Raw genomic sequence first — 17,437 nt, forward strand, 5'->3', positions numbered from 1 at the left:
GGCACGAGTGTCGTGCGTGCCTGTGTATGTGAGTAAAACGTACTGCTGCGGGACAGGGTGTAAAGGGCCTGGTGGTCACTCGCACTTTCCTCCTTCCATTCCTGTAAACATGATAGCAGGGCTCTGTACTGTGGTACAACCCTGAGAAAGGGACGAGATTTGGGGATAGAGGGGGCCAGAGGTTAGGTGAATTACATTTCCCCTGAAAGGGTCTCTAAAAACAAAGATTTATATCCTTTTCCTTCCTTTGGTCAAAACAAATGAAAACAGGTGCCTGGGTGGCTGAGTCGGTGAAGCCTCTGCCTTCGGCTCAGGTCATGGTCTCAGGGTCCTGGGATCGAGCCCCTCATTGGGCTCTCTGCTCAGTGGGGAGCCTGCTTCCCCCCGTCTCTCTGTTGCTCCCCTCCTCCTGCTCTCTTGCTCTCTCTATCTCAAAGAAATAAATAAAACCTTTTTTTTTTTTTTAAATGAAAACTAGGAAAAGAAAGATCACGGTTACATTTGCTAAGTGACTTCCCGTGACTGTCCTATTCCCAGTTAAGGACGCCATCTGGGTGGCTCGGTTGGTTAAGCATGTGCCTTTGGCTCAGGTCAGGATCTCAGGGTCCTAGGACCCAGCCCGGAGTCGGGCTCCACACTCAGCAGGGAGCCTGCTTCAGGACTCTCCCTCTATCCCTCCCCACCCTGCTCATATTTGCATGTTTCCTCCTGCTCTCTCTCAAATAAATAAATAAATAAAATCTCCCCCCCCCCAATTTTTTTTAATTTTATTTATTTATTTGAGAGAGAGACAGAATGAGAGAGCAGGAGAGGGAAGGTCAGAGGGAGAAGCAGACTCCCCATGGAGCTGGTAACCTGATGTGGGACTCGATCCCGGGATTCTGGGATCATGACCTGAGCTGAAGGCTGTCGATTAACCAACTGAGGCACCCAGGAGCCCCCCAAAATTTTTTAAAAAAGAAAACGAAAACCATCTTCCTCTACTTAGTCAGCTCTTTTAGTTTTAGCATGTGGGAATCTAATTGTGTAGATTCCATTGTACGTGAAGTATCATTTACACTGACTGCTCCCCTCAGTTGTCCCAAGGCCAGTCAGGTTGCCTGTGTCCTCCCTTCCTTCCTCCTTTATAAACTGTGAAATGTTTCAATGACACTGAAAAGTATAGAGAACAAGATCATGACCACCCATGGACCCATCACCCAGCTTTGTTATTTCTTCGTATTTTGCTGGTTTTGCTACAGGTAGCTTTTAAGAAATAAAATGTCACAAACACAATGTGACCTCTTGGCTTAGGATGCTTAGTGCTATGAAGACGCAGCCTGTGTCTAAACCTAGCTTTTAGAAACACACTTGAGCAGAACAATAGGGTTGTTTTATTTTTTAAAGATTTTATTTATTTATTTGACAGAGAGAAATCACAAGTAGATGGAGAGGCAGGCAGAGAGAGAGAGGGAAGCAGGCTCTCCGCTGAGCAGAGAGCCCGATGCGGGACTCGATCCCAGGACTCCGAGATCATGACCTGAGCCGAAGGCAGCGGCTTAACCCACTGAGCCACCCAGGCGCCCAGAACAATAGGATTTTCTAAGAATTTCTCTTGATCTTTGCCATTCTGCAGTTTTACTAAAATGAGCCCGCATCTGAATTTATTCTCATGTATACTGTTCCTGACTCTGTTCTTCCCGAACCTCAGTATTTGTGTTTCTCTTCAATTCTGAACAGTTCTTAGGCATTCTCTCTTTTATTATTGCCTCCCCTACTTCCTCAATTGTCTGCGTCTGGAACCCCTAGAAGGTAATATATTACACCATCGCTTTTCTATTCATGTCTTTTAAAACTGCTGGAGAGAGGAGCGCCTAGGTGGCTTGGTTAGTTGAGCATCCCATTCGGTTTTTCCTCAGGTCATGATCTCAGGTCGTGGGATCGAGCCCAGTGTCAGGCTCCGTGCTCAGCTGGGAGTCTGCTTGGGATTCTCCCTCTCCCTCCCCTTATGTGCTCTTTTTCTCTCTTTTCTCTGTGTCTCTGTCTCTCTGTTTGTCTCTCTCTCTCTCTCTCAAATAAAATCTTAAAAAAAAAACAAAAACAAAAACAGGGCACCTGGGTGGCTCAGTGGATTAAACCGTCTGCCTTCGGCTCAGGTCATGATCCCAGGATCCTGGGATCAAGCCCCCCATCAGTCTCTCTGCTCATCGGGGAACCTGCTTCCTCCCCATCTCTGCCTGCCTCTCTACCCAATTGCGATCTCTGTCAAATAAATAATTAAAATCTTAAAAAAAAACCTGCTTAGAGAGAGAAGCCTGGGATCCTGAGGCTGCTTGACACCTTATTCTTGTTCCAGGGTCGATAAAACTAAAGTGACCTTGAGAACTGAAAAACTGTCCTTTAAACACAGAAAGTGACTGTCCTTTAAAAAACAGAAAAGACCCCTGTGAGACGTTATGGCAAAATGGGGTGAGAAGCACCCCGCTGTGCATACACTTACTCCGCACACTGTATTTTAATTTTCTGCACTGTAAACAGCAGGTGTGCACCAGTGTCGGAGGGCCACTAGTGTAATAAGACAGTCCCTGGTCCCAAAGAGCTGGAGTCTGGAGGAGTGTGTAGCCCACGGTTGAATGAGAAGTGCAGTGATGGGGACTGAGGAGCCCCGCTGGCCTCAGGAGCCTGCGACCCTGCTTGCAGAGGGCAAGGGAAGGTGAGCTGAAGGGTAAGTCAGCTTGGGGAAGGGTCACCCAGGCAGAGGCAGAAGCTCATGAAAGGTCCAGAGCCAAGAGAGCATGTCAGCATGGGTGCTTTTCAAGAAATTCTGTGTGGAAAGAGCTTACAGTACAACGAAGGATGGAAAAGAATGAAGCGCATCTGTAACAGGGACAGGTGATGAAGGGCTGCATTTGCCACAGCCGGAAATTTGCATGTTCCCCCCGAGGGCGATGGGGAACCACTGAAGCGTTTAAGCAGGGATAGATCTTACCAGATTTGTACTCCTTAAAAGATTCAGATGGCTGCCTATAAAGAATAAGTTGGGGGACACCTGGGTGGCTCAGGTCTTGATCTCAGGGTTATGGGCTCAAGTCCTGTGTTCGAGTTCCACGTTGCACTCTAACTTATTCTTTAAAAAAAATAAAATAAAAAGAATAAACTGGAGATTACAATACTGGAGGCAGGGAGAACCACCCAGACTGTTGCAGTGATCTGTCTACTAACAGATTATGGCAGCCTGGACGAGGGAGGTGGCAATGCAGATGTTCAGAAGTGAGTTTAAGAAGTCTTAAGAATTCGGGTGGTGGGGTTATGGACATCAGGGGCGCTGTGTGCTGTGGTGAATGCTGTGAAGTGTATAAACCTGGCGATTTACAGACCTGTACCCCTGGGGCTAAAAATACATTATATGTTTATAAAAAATTTTTTTAATTATTAAAAAAAATAAAGAAGTCTTAAGAATTCAGGGTTTCCCCAGATGGCTCAGTGGGTTAAAGCCTCTGCCTTCAGCTCAGGTCATGATCTCAGGGTCCTGTGATCGAGTCCCGTATTGGGCTTTCTGCTCAGTGGGGAGCCTGCTTCTCCCTCTGCCTGACTCTCTGCCTACTTGTGATCTCTCTTTCTCTGTCTAATAAATAAATAAAAGACTTAAAAAAAAAAAAGAAGTCTTAAGAAGTCAGAAACATAACAGTAGGTCATTTTCTTTAAAACAAAAGGATGTGGAGACCAAGTAAGATGCTTATTTCATGGGCAAAACCAATAGATCCTTCTACCAGCGTCAGTGATTATCAGCAACCTTTTTGAGCCTTGACTCACCTAAGGACCGAGACCTACTCCCAACAGAAACAGTATATCATTGGTGATTCCCCGCAGATGGCACAGGAAGACAGAGGTGTAGTTTACAGAAAATAAAATGAAATACCCAAGTGATCCCTGCATGCCCTTCCATTGAGCACGTCTGGCTGCCTGCCACCCCCACTTCGGGGAATCACTGATCTGTGCAACAGAGAAGCATCTGGAGCAGAAATTTATCCTTCACTTAAAGTAAAACAGCATGTGAAGGGAATTCTTATGTAACACAGTGCTGATTGGGGTATCTCCCCTACCACCTGCGCCTGAGACCCTAGCTTTCCAGGTAGAAACACAGCCTTCACCTAACTACACGCTCTCGCCCTGACAAAGGGCCCAATCAGTATGTGACAAATTTGGGTCGTGTGAAAAAACCCCAGGTATGGCAGCCAAGGCGCCCGCAGCTTGTTGTGACTCATCCACACCAGCCTTCAGCAGTGAGATTCTCAGAACAATTGTTCAGTTCCATCCTTTGCTTCCATGGTGTACAACTAGCCCGAGACCCGACAGTGAACCAGCAACTGTAAGGAACCAGAAACATTATAAATAACCTAGAGAACCCTTTTATAACAGCAACTGCCTAATGATTTTGTGGCCTAACAGCTCAAGCAAAAAAAGGATATAAATACGATATTGTGCAATGACTAATTACTCAAAATTTTGTGCATCAGCAGAAGTGGAACCTGTGGTTGGTGCTAATATTATCAGATGTCTTTACTGTTTAATAACCTGGTAGCTCTGTATTATGGAGCACGCGGTTTTCAGAGAGAACAATGATTTTATTTCAGGTACCTCTCACTGACATAAAAAAGCAGCTGTTAGAACATTACCATTTGGCAGAAAATGTTTTAGCAGAATCTTTTGTGAGATACTAAATCATATCGGATTAGCTGTTTTCTGTCTAGAATAGTGGCGTCACAAAGAAGAAAGATGGCTGACCACAGAAGGCAAGACCAGTCTTTAGAACCCGGTGAATCACTCACAGACATTTTAGTTGTAAGTGCCATTTACTCACCAAGATATAAAGTTATTTATATACAAAGCTTCCATTAATGTTGCCTGAAGAATGGGCCTTTTTTTATATTCCAGTTTTAGCTCACACTTTGGATTCTACTTTTCTCATTAATTCCATTCCAATAATGGAATTCTTTAAATTATAGAATAAATTAATCCAACACAGACATTTTTGGCCAGAATAGGGTTTTTTAACCAGGTTGAAGTCTCCACAGGCCATTCTCTGTGGCCAGCCATACCGAAGAGCAGTGAGGGCTGTGACTCAGAGTGGCACCTGAACCTGAACCAGAGGGGTGAGCTAGGGCAGCCACTGGGCTCCCTGGCCTCATGGCCCACCAGTCCTAGGCTGACGAGAGACCCTCACATGTTCTTCAGGCTGGTCAAGCACTGGTTGCTGTTCGAGGAAGGAAGCGATGTCATGCCTTGGCTGCTGGGCACAGCCAGTTTTAGCCAAACAGTATTATGCTCGAGCTGCTTTTGTGTAGTCATACAGATTCCAAAACATGTTTCACATTAAACTGGTAACTAGGGATGCCTGGGTCGCTCATTCGGTTAAGAGGCTGCCTTCGGCTCAGGTCGTGATTCCGGGGTCCTGGGATCAAGACCCGCATGGGGCTCCTTGCTCACAAGAAGCCTGCTTCTCCCTCTGCCTGTTGCTCCCCTGCTTGTTCTCGTACTCTCTCTCTCCCTGACAAATAAATAAATAAAATCTTTTAAAAATAAAACTGTGATAACTAAAACATAAAATTCTCCTCCTTTCTAAACCATCAAGCAGTGTATAAAGACTTTCACCTTATCCCCAAATCCCACTCCTGGGGTGGACTGTGTGACTGGGGAAAGATTAAAAATGGAGACTTTTCTGAGATGGCTGAGGATTGCTTTTAGGGCAGAGCCCAGGCTTGGGCTGAGAGTGGCATGAGGTACAGAAAAGGATACGGGGTCAGGGAGGTCTGTCCTGTATGTAATTTGGTAATTTGAGACAGTAGGTCTGCATTTTACATGGTCATTTTGATGCAAGTGCTAACTCAAAATAACTTCATCAAAATGCCCCGTTTCGGGATATCTGGCTGGCTCCGCTGGTAAAGCATCTGACTCTTGGTTTAGGCTCAGGTCATGTTCTCAGCATTGTGGGATCGGGCCCCACATCTCAGTCTGCGTCTCTCTCCCTCCCCCTCTGCTTTTCCTCCTGTTCTCTCTCTCTCTCACTCTCTCAAATAAATAATATATTTTTTTAAATGCCCCATTTCATTATTGGTGTGACTGGCCAGCCCAGAAACATCAAAAACCAGAAACTGAGAGTAGATACTGAATCAATCAGGCCCCAGATGGAGCCAGCAAATGACTTCCGTCAACATGGACCGTTGGTTGACTTGGACCAGGAGCCATATAACACCAAAACTGGAGCCAGATGGGTCCGTGGCGCTGACCTCTGAGGGTGAACTCCACAACCAGTGTACAATGTCGATCAAATAGAATTGATGTGATTATTATAATCGTCCGTACTCTTACACATGATTGCCAAATACTAGCAGGGTACCAGTAAGTGAGGAATCTGGAAGTTCTGGGAGGAAGGCTGATAGAGTTTTTCTTACTCTCTTATTGTTGAATTTTAATCAGTGTGTTGAAAATCGAAAGACCGGTGTCATTTTTGAATACCATTTACAGTGTTTGGGGGCAGTGAGATACTACCTTGAACGTATATTGACCCCACCTTACTTTGGTTTTACACTCAACCCCCGATTGATCCCTCTCTATTTTCATCCATCTAAAGTAAAGATGGCTTTATCCCCCAAACCTCATTCCAGATGGAAATGCATAATTCAAGAGAAATACTGATGTCAAAGAAGAGAAGGCACACCAATTTGTGTCAGCAGTTGCTGTAAATTAAAGAGGAGTACAAGGAGAGTTTAATGTAATGTAGAATCGAAAATAAAATTAGAACGAATATTTAGGCAGTCCTCCGCCTCTTTTTTTTCCCTTCTGTGACACTAAGGATTGACTCCCAGCCTAAGTGCCTAAGACAGTTCATTTTTCTTGCCTGCTGGAATTTTCTTTCCCCATAACATGTTGCGTGCTTGCCTTTGGCATCCAAAATTAGATGTTTCACCTTTTCCATTCTAATCTCAACAGTCAGAGTAGGAAGAGTCCACGTTTTCTCCCCATCTTCCACACCCATCACGCTTGCAGCCCAGAAAGGACCTCTACTACACCTGTCTGACTAGTCAGATACCGTAAATAGCTATTAATTTTTCCCTGATACTGATTCATCCCTGGATGTCCCCTCCATGGTTTCTATTCTTTTCCTAAAGCTGGGAAATGAAAGAGTAACACACATCTCACACATGTACCACTGTGCCAGAGAAAAATTAGTACACATCTGAAAGAGTGAAATCCCCTCTAAGGTAGTGATCTTGGGAACCTTCACATTTAGTCCAAACAAACTGCCATGATTTAGAACCTTTTTGGAGTTCTTTAGTCGAATTTCCCTCAGGAGAGGTGGTGGTCTTTATGGCTACCTACTATCTTGGCCAATGGTGGAATTCACTAGCTTCATCTCCCACTGTCATCACTAGACTTGGTTTTAAATGATTCTCTCTTTCCAGAAATAATTCCTTAGAATAATGGTTCTCAAAATGCAGCTCTGGACTAGCTATATCAGTATCACCTGGGAGCGTCTTCTGCGCCCTACTGGATCAGAAAACTTGGGAGTGGGTTTACTGGATTAGAAAACTTGGGAGTGGATTTACTGGATCAGAAACTTGGGAGTGGGCCCAGCAATCCACATTTTAACAAGTTCTCCAGGTAGTTCTGATGCTCCCTCTACTCTAGTTCGAGAACCAGTGACTTAGAAGATGAGATATCACCTCCATTGAAGATATTCAAAGATGTGCTACAGATTTGGAAAGGATTCCAAAGAAAAAGTTTTGAAATCTTTTTGAGCAAAGCTGGGGTCCATATACGGCCTCTCCAGAGGACCGCTTCCGCAGAGACCTACCTCAGCTGAGGCATCTACTTCCACCAGCCGGCTCTTTGACCTTGAGCAAGTTCTCACACTTGGCTTCTTACCTGGAAAATCAAAGACCCATCCTGCCTATGTCACAGGACTGTAACGAGACTCAAAGTGAATCACATCTGCAAACATGCTCTGGAAAGCATATTGGTATGCTACTGGCATTTCTGCAGATAGGATTCTGGTAATCTGAGCATTATACCAGGGCACAAGCTTAGAAAAAATTATAATTTCCTTGGTTATATCCACCTTTTTGTCTATATGACAACTGCTTCATCGTCTTAGTGGATGTGCCTAAGATTCTGCCATTTCAGCCTAGCTGTTCATCTGGTGCTAAGAGAGGGACACCCCTGCCTGATGAACGGCTACGAGGTCTAGAAAAATATAGCCGTTTTCAGACATGCTCTTTTCTGTGTGATGATTGGTAAGGACGGACTCTGTGTGTGTGCACTGAAGCTCTCATAAGCAGAGCTTGTCACATGCTGGCAGCCGAAGGGTCTGGACTGAAACCACCCATTTCAGCACTATGCAAGGGAGTCATGACCTTCAAGAAGGACACTAAATGTCCGTTGCCACACAGTAATCATTGCAGAGAGGACCAAAAAGAAAATTCCTCAAGCAAACCAAATCTATAGAAACCAAGAGTTCAAAGCCAGACCAGTGAACATGTCTGTGCTGGAGAGTATGTGGTAGATTTTGCCTTAGAGATTAGCCGGGTTTTGCTTTTTGGTTTTTAAGACATTATTTATTTGAGAGAGCGAACACCAAATGGGGGAGAGGCAGAGGGAGAAGTGGACTCCACTGAACAGGGAGCCCAACGTGAAGCTCCATCCCAGGACCCTGAGATCATGACCTGAGCCGAAGGCAGAGCCACCCAGGTGCCCTTAGAGATTAGCCTTTACAAACACCTTCACCACAGGAATTCTTCAACAGCAAGCTCATGATCCATTTATCATTTCACTTTAAAACTTTACGGACTGTCCAGTGCACGTATCTGGGCAGGAAGTTAATTGTGTTGCCTTAGTGCTTGTTAGGAATGCAGTTTTCGCAACACAGAGCCGTTCCCACTAAACCAACGTCTACTTCACTTTTCACACAAAGTGCCAGCTAAAATCAAGAGATTAAGTATGAATCTAATTGGTTAAATGTGATTAAGTTATTGACTGATTATGCAATAATAAGCTATTGGTTATTTATAGAGTTGGAATATGAAATGATTTTGCTCAAAAATGTGTGCCTAGAGCTGACTTTCAAAAAAAAGGGGGGGGTGTGTTTTGGTGGGTTGGCTTTTTTTTTTAAGATTTATTTATCTATTTATTTATTTGAGAGAGAACTGGGGGAGGGGCAGGGGGGACAGAAGGAGAGGGAGAGAGAGACCCAAGCAGACTCTGCGCTGAGCACGGAGCCTGATGTGGGACTTCATCTCATGACCCTGTGATCATGACCTGAGCCAAAACTGGACACTTAACCAACCATGCCACCCAGCCTCCCCAAAAGGTGGGTTTTTTTTTTCTTTTAATCGAATAGCTTATAAATTGTAGAGCTGGGAAAATACTGTGCCTATTTAAAAGACAGGGATAAAAATCATCAATACTTCACTGCATGTGTTTCATACTTGATTAATATGAAATAATAATCAGTTGAAATACATTAATAAGGCAGGAAATATTGGCTCTCTCTTAATCACACAGTGTTTTAAAAGCTAACTATCTCAGCCTAATAGTTAAAATTCAAATGTAATAAACAAAGGTGGCTAATTGTTGAAGCCACAGTCATGGACATTTATGACATAATGATTTGCCCGAGTTCTCTACAGGTTTACTTAGAATAAAAATCAGTAGCTCTTACACAGTTGTGATAAGGAAGCTGGATTCTCTCCGTCCATCTCAATGCTTCTAAACTGATCTGGTTAGGGTGGCCAGAAGGCTGAGGTTGGAAAGGATGTGATCTCATCCTTATGATGTCAGTATGCGCTGATAAGAGAAAATAGAGATATTCAGATCAGCTGTGACATGGGACTCTTGTGTAAGCATCATCCTATCTCGTGGTATGCTTGTCAGACTCACTGGTGTCTGCCTCGGGAGAATCTTTACACTTTCCTACCTTGGGAAGATAGGCCAGGTTCCACCAGTTCTAATCTCCTTGGAAAGTCCTCACTCTGGGTGTGAGGCTTGCCCAGGGCCCACTGGGGGCCATGGAGACCTGACTGAGGCTCAGGAGAGGAACTGGCTGGGAGAGGTAGGGGTTTTGGCTCAGCAGAAAGCAACCAGGGACTACCACACCTGTCTAGTGTGCCTTGCAGTTTTGAAATTGGTTAGGACATTTTTTTTAAAAGATATATTTATTTATTTTAGAGAAAGAGGGTGTGGGGAGGGGCAGAGGGAGGAGGAAAGAGAAACTCAAGCCAACCCCGCGCCGACGGTGAAGCCTGACACAGGGCTTGATCTCATGACCCTGAGATCATGACCTGAGCTGAAATCAAGAGTTATACACTTTACTGTGCCATGCAGGCACCCCTGAGTCAGGCTTCCTGGCGCACCAGCAGATCCTAACGAGGCCACCACTGGCGTGTTCTCAGGGACACGAGGCTGTACTTCAGGGTTTCTCAGCCTGTCTGTGGTAATCACCGCCCACCCCAACTGAGCCTTTTAAGATTTTTTTTTCCTATTTGTCATCTTCTCCCATGAAATTTTAGTACTACAGATACTCTCTCTTTCTAGGTAGAGAGAGACATTTACCTACCGTCCTCCAGAGAGCCACAAATCATTGTAATATCTAAAAAAAAAATGTTTCACCACACCCCCCTCCCCACCACGCAAGCCTGAACTTTCACCCCGTTGGGGAGGGGCCGCCCCAGTTGAGAATGCGCGCCCTGGATGGAATGAAGGGTCAGGCAGGGTCAGGCACGGCCTCCCTCTCTCTCTCTCTGCTCATACTCCGAGTGCGTGGTGAGGTCAGTCCCGTAGGGAGGACGGATCAGGTGGCCCAGTGGCCATCACTAACCAGGATGGGCCCCGACTTCAGATGCCAGCACAGCTAGAGGAGTGTCCTCCAAAATCACGCTGTCCCTGTGCCATCTGTTCAGCCCGCCTGCCCTCCTCCAGGCTCTGCCACCACATCCTCCTCCCGGGCAGCAGCCCTCTGCCCGGTGGCTGGCTTGCTGGGATGGAAAGCGGAGTCTTCCATCATAAGCCACGGTGCTGGCGGAGGGGACCCCCACGCACTGCCCTCCAGCCTCTCCCCGCTGTAGGCTCCCCAGCAGCCTCACCCGTTGCTCTCCCTGTGTTCCTTCACCCCAGGTGAAAGCAGAACGTTGGCCAGGTCTCCCCAGTCTTACGCTGACTGCAAGTACCTTTACCCTCTTCCCGTTACATTTCCTTCATTTCCTCTTCCGGCCTCCCTGAAGGTCTCCTAAAACATCTCCCTACCTCCCCCCCCCCCCAGAGGAGCGGATATCCCAGACCCCAGCAGCTACAGGCGGCCACTACTAGAACTCTCAGCATCCTGGCCTCCCTCACAATTAAGAGCCGCAGGACACGGGCTGCTGTTTCTTCCTGGCTGTGAGAGCGACCTGCAGCGTCAGGCCGGTCACAGCACACACTCCTTCCCCTAGGAGCCTTGGGTCATGCCCTAGGATCACGGCCCTCTTTGTCCCTTAGAACCCTTGTCTGGTCATGGGCTTTCATGTCGAAGGGATCCCCTTAACAAACAAAGGGGTCCTCGGAGATGATGCCATCTACTGCTCCACCCCCACCCCACCACCACCTCGTGGAGCACCTGCTCTGCCAGGCGCTGGGCGAGGCCCTTCCTATACATTCTCTCATTCAGCATTTACAGTCGCCCTACAAGGGAGGGTCCCATTGGACAGACAGTCACAGAGAAAGTGGAGGAACTTGCCAGGGTGCTGAGATCAGGACATAAACTCGGGTCCATGTTGATTCCAGATCATTGACTGCATTGTCCCAGCTGAGAAAACACGTTCCCAGTTGAGAAAACCATTTTCCTCAGCTATACCCAGCGGGGCTCCCCTGTAGGTATAAAAATGCTGAATTAGCCATTCGTAGAAGATGACGCATGGCTAATAAAAAGGCAGGACTTAAAACCGCGTTTGTTTGTTCCCTCTGTCCTGCTTCCCCAAGGGTCACAACACAAGGGCTCTCGCCAGTCCATGATGAGCCCGTGAAGGATAGAGTGACTTGTACTTCCCCAGGCCTGCCAGAGGTTCCTGCCTCAACCCTCTGCAGACAGGAGCGAGGCAGGAGCCCATTCTCAGAACATGGAAGCAGGAGCAGAGCAGGACTGGCCCCCACGCTAGCCTGAGGGTGAGCCATCTCAGCGTCCCTGTGGCCCTGGCGGCCTGGGGGCGGACAAGGCAGGGATCCTGGCAGGCGGGCCTTGTTCCTTCTCTCTTTCCTGAACCCCTTGCGGTAGTTCTTTCTTGAGAAGAAATGGTGCATTGATTTGGGATTTAGTCATGTTTCTTCCCATCTGCCTTTTCCCTGGCCTCTAAAACCACAAGCCTGGCTGAGGAATCCGGGTCCACAGTGTGGGCTTTGAATAGCTTTGTGTAGGGAGAGGTTCTGAAAAGAAAGGAAAGTGGTATCTGCTCGTCAGATGGAATGTGTTAAGCCATCGAGGAAGAATGCGAGGGTTTTAGCTCTTAGGGTCCATCAGCAGTTCGGGTGATGAGTCACTCAGCGTGGGGACGGATTCCTGAGAAATGAAGCCTCATGATGACATCATTCTTGCAAGATCGTCTGGGATCTGTGGTAGCCGCCTGCAAGTTCTTACCTTGGGGATTTTCATCACACGGGTTTTTTCCCAACCACACTTAATACCCATCCTGCCTTCTAACTCATCCACTTGTCTATCGGCTAGAATTTTCACGGGTCTGTCTCACTGTCATGCCTGCTCCAGGGCATTCTTGGGACAGCGTGTGCTCCTCTCCGGATCACTCAGCACCCGTCCTCCTGACAGTTCTCCCTTCAGTCGGCGGTGAGCCCGGCGCCGTGCTAGTCTGAGGGGATGAGGGCCAGGGAGGAGGGCAGGAGCGTGTGGGGGGGGCACCCACCCAGACTCAGGGGCTCGGGGAAGACACCGCGCTTTGAAGGTGGTGCCAGTCAGTAAATACATGATGACTAAGTTAATAGCTCGGTGGAGTCTTGGAAGATGGGTAGGAGTTCATCTAGGGAAGAGTCCAAGTGAGATATTTCCGTGAATGAAGACCCAAGGTTCCGTAGGTGAATAGGAGGAGGTTAGAGACGAAACTGGGCACGTGTCCTAGGGAGCCTCGTGGACTATGCTGAAGAGCCAAGATTGTATCCCGAGGAAGATGAGAAACGTTCAAAGGGCTTGGGCGTGGAGGTGAGGTGGCCAGATTTACAGCAGTCTGGGCTGTCAGGGGGACTAGTCGGGGGCTTAATGCCGTCCTCTGGAGGTGACGTGAGCATGAAGCAGGGGGATGCGAGGGGGAGTGGAGGTGAGAGTTGAGAAATATCCAGGATATAAACTTGGCGACTGAGTGACTCATTAGTTCTGTGGGAGGGCGATATCCAGAAGACCCCCAGACTCTCGGTGTGGGAAAGATAAGGGGCCCCGTGCTCAGGCCGAGGTGCGAGCTCTGTTGGGGCATGCCGAGTTAGGGGAGGCTGCGGGGGACAGGAGCCTGGTCGAGCAGACTCCCGCGTAGCTGGATACACGAATCCAAAGACAGAGGACAGTGCGCACTGAAGATGCTGCCTTAGGGCTCATCGTGTTCACAGCAGCTGAAGGTAGAGCTACACAACAGCAGAGGCCCCCTGGACATTATGGGGAAGGAGGAGGACAGTGGGCCAAGGACAGAAGCCCAGGGTGTGCCGCTATTGTTAGTGCAGGAGAAGGGCCCCCTGGTAGAGACAAAGAAGAGTCGGAGACACGGGACCCCGGAGCGTTCCTTGCTGCTCTGTGTTTCTCCCTCTCCTGAACCTTCCACTGCAGCCCCCCTGGCTGTCCTCATCCTCATAAGTAAGCTCCTTCACAGCCTTAACTCTCCAGAGAGCGTTCACAGGTCAGAGCTGCTCCTACCCCACGCCCGTTTGCTGCAGCCTCCAGCCGGCCCCCGGCCCCTCCTGCAGAGATGTCCTGCATCTTCGAGGCTCGAGGCTCGTGCAACTCACTTACACTGCCTGAGCGTGCTGTTGAGCGACACCCCCTTTTCCTCTCCACCCCGCTGCTGCCATCCTGTCAGATGACTTCAGTGCTACGAGGGGGAACCATCAACGAGTCTCATAGTTCCCAGATGCCCTCACTTCACCTCTACCCCTCCCCTCCAGCCTCCCACTCCCAGGAGACTCCCAGGAATGGTTAATGCCTGCCGGGCTTCCATTACAGGGGCCGACACCCCACATCCTGCTCTCTGGGCCCAACCAGCTCTCTCACCTCTTACCTCACTCCTGTCACTGCCCTGACCTGCTGACTCCCTCCTGACCTCCCCTCCTTCCTTAACCAGGTTAGACTCTCTGGCTGTTCATCGCAGGTGGTGCTTCCCGAAACCTTAAGCTTTCTCCGCACTCCCACTCTCCCCCACACCTGACGAGGGCAACACAAGGTCACCGTCTCTTCTCTGCTCCTGCCCCAAGCACACCGAGGAAGTTGGGACCCCGGACAGAGAGACAGCATTAGACATTCACCGTCTCCACTTTGTCATCTTCATCCTTCTTCAGAGCTACAGAAAACCTAAGCTTTCCCATGGGGAAGCAGGAAAATCCAAGCCGTGGCCAAAAGCCCGCTCTCTGTCTCCCAAAATAGCTTCTCCACCTGCTCTGTGGCTGAATCTCCACACAGATGACCTCGGTACGACTCCTGACTGCCCTTTGCCACCTTTATTCCTCCCTCGGGCCAGTGACTTAACCTCCTCGAATCCTCGTTTCCTCAGCTTTAAAATCAGGACCCTGTGGTGACGTTGCCGACCTCTGGGGCACTTTGTGCAAATTAGAAGAAGGTGCCCCTTTGGCCAAGCATACAGCGTGATGAGCTGGGCATGGCCTGCGGACCACAGTCCCCCGCCCCTCACCTGGGCACCCTGGTGCAGTGCCGCCTTGAATCACGGGACACGGGGCCCCAACCACACCCACCTCTCCACCGGGCCTTGGGAAATATAGGCCATCCCAGGCACAGCACCGAGCCAAGAGCCTCACTGCGCAGAACCTCAGACAAAAGAGTTAACGCAGCCCACTTGGACTTGGAGCAATGTGTGGGCATGCTCTGCCGGGATGGCGCCAGCGGCCATCTTCAGGCACTGGCTGCCCACTCCATGAGGTTTATCAGTGGGCGCCCATTTCTCTTCAAGAGAGCGGAGCCCTGAGAGACCGGAAGTGAGCTGGGAAGTGAGGGAGCAGAGCCATGGTCATAGTCAAGGGCTCTGGGCGGGCAAGGGGCAGTGCGAGGGCGTAGAGAGTGGGAGAGTTGGACAGAGGAAGTGGTCAGAAGGGAAGGAGAACAGAAATGAGTAACAACCTCCCAAGGGCAGCATTGCCTCAGGCACTGGACCAGAGGCTGCCCATCCCAACTCTAGGGTGCTGCCCTCGGGAGCTCCCACCTCTCAGATGCTCCCCTAGGGGCCCCCTCACTAGCTGCCCATGACTGTCACACTTCCTACCCCACCAGCCCCGCAGAGTACTGGGCCCCTCCACCTGCCCACCCCCCTGGAGGGCTCAGGTAGGCCGTAGGGCATGTTTTGCTGTCCTTTCATCCACTGCTAGTCCTTCTGCCTCCATGGATGCCGCAGACCAGAATTTCTCCAAACCCAGGAGTGTGAAGGCCCCGTCCACCCTGTAAGAGTGGCTCTTCCTTAAGAGGAAATCACTGTGCAAAGGCAGCAAATAGTAGCCACCTGGGTATTTTTATGGAAGAAAGATGAATTATGCCATCACCCCTTCTGGCACAGAAATAATTTTCAGTAAAAGGTTAAAACCGTCATGTTGTATCAATGAGAACTGTTCCATTATTCCAAGAATGATTGATTGGAAAGTACTTTCCTTACAGGAAAGTCAAAGTGATACAATGCAGCTTCCACTTTTAAAGCACTTTCCATTAAAAAAAAATCATACCAATGTATAAAAATAGTTATACTGAAGATGTGAATCAACAGCCGAGGAATTTATTGGCACTTGAAAGCCCTGTGATATAAATAGATTCAACAATGAGAATGAATCTCAAGTAACTCTGGGCTGTAGCAACCTAACCTCCATTTTCACGGACACAAAAGAAAGTCACATGTAGTTCAGCGCATCCTCGTTGGCCACCTTGGAAATGAACACAGTGGAACGAGGTCCAACAGGGCAGGTCAACTCAAAGCACTGGGGGAGGCAATGGGAGAGACAGAGGGGACAGAGACAGGGCCTCTGCCCTCCAAGAGTTTTCAGATTGTCCCAGACTGTTGGCCTGTACACGACACAGCCACCAGTACCGTGTCTTGAGGGAAGGGCAGAGGAATAGGAGATAGAAGCGAGAGAGCTTCTTTTTAACTTGGTGATTTCCTTCCTTTTGCCCTCGCTATGCTTCCCACAAACAGTCACTCTGTGGTGTAATGTCAACAGAATATGGAAATCAGCTGGGTCTGGGTGCAGACTGCCACTTGCCAGCTGTATGACCCCGGACGAATTATTTCATGTCTCTAGGATTTGGCCCCGCAAGTGTTGCAGGGGGCAAGGGCCTGTGGTTGTAAAGATGAAATGTCTCATGTGTGTATTTGAGCACCGAGCTTTGCAGCTCCTTGCTGTGGAGCACACAGTAAACGTTCACTCCCTTCCTTACGCTGCCACTCCTCTGTGAAGGTTAAGGAGTACTTAATTTTTCCACCCCTTTCATGCTTAAATTTCAAAGAGCTTTTCCATCATGGGATATGATGGGATTTTCAAGGTAGCTTTTGCTGGTCTTCGTGGTTTGGAGTCGATGGCCCGTCCTCCAAGGGCTTCCCTACTTTGCTGTGTTTGGGGACTCAAGAGGCCCAATAGGTGCCCTCTTTGCAAAGAAGAACAAGCAACACCCACCCCACCCCACCTGGGACCAGGGCAGCTGAGAAAAGGCCCATAGGCAATCATTAATGGAGCATATATTATATATGAGCACATATTGTAGAAGGGTTGTGTAACTCTGAGGGATCAAGGAAAGAACTAGACAAGTTTTCTGATCTCCCATAAGACTTCCACATATGGTGTCATCTCAGTCAAGGCTCTTGGATCTTGGTTGGAAACAGCAGTCCAGTTGTGATCCTAGTACGGGACCCTGGATGCCGTCACCACAGGGCTAGGCAGCCCTGGGTACCATCTCGGACCTCAGTTGCTCTGCAGTCACTGTCACGGCCAGAAAGTTCCTCCCACTCCCCTTGAGTTTCAGGTGGATATCACTGCCCAGTTCTTCACCGCAAGGGAAACTTCCTGGAGGAGATGACGACGAGATGGGGGTTCTCGATGCAGGAAAGAGCACCTCTCAATTCGGTTCAGATTCTCAATTCGGTTGGAGTCGATGTCCACTTAATTGAATTAAGAGAAAGGAAAGTTATTCGAGGCTAAAATTGGCCCATTTGTATATTCACAAAGAGTGACTGAT

General features: G+C 48.5%; 1 protein-coding gene across 4 annotated transcripts in view; it reads left to right on the forward strand.

Annotated features, from left to right (window-relative positions):
• RBKS (ribokinase) overlaps nt 1-17,437 on the forward strand; it is an 85,063-nt gene that overhangs the window by 57,896 nt on the left and 9,730 nt on the right. The window contains exon 8 of one of the 4 annotated variants that reach the window (XM_004777491.3): nt 6,645-6,755. The exons of the other annotated variants lie outside the window; for them this stretch is intronic. Coding sequence (XP_004777548.1) covers nt 6,645-6,722 — 78 coding nt within the window. The 3' untranslated portion in view covers nt 6,723-6,755. Of the gene's footprint in view, nt 1-6,644; nt 6,756-17,437 lie in introns of those variants that run through there. 4 annotated transcript variants of the gene reach the window in all.

The sequence above is a fragment of the Mustela putorius genome, unplaced genomic scaffold (genome assembly GCF_011764305.1).
Source record: "Mustela putorius furo isolate JIRA1106 unplaced genomic scaffold, ASM1176430v1.1 tig00537293_pilon_pilon_pilon, whole genome shotgun sequence".
Lineage (NCBI taxonomy): Eukaryota > Metazoa > Chordata > Mammalia > Carnivora > Mustelidae > Mustela > Mustela putorius.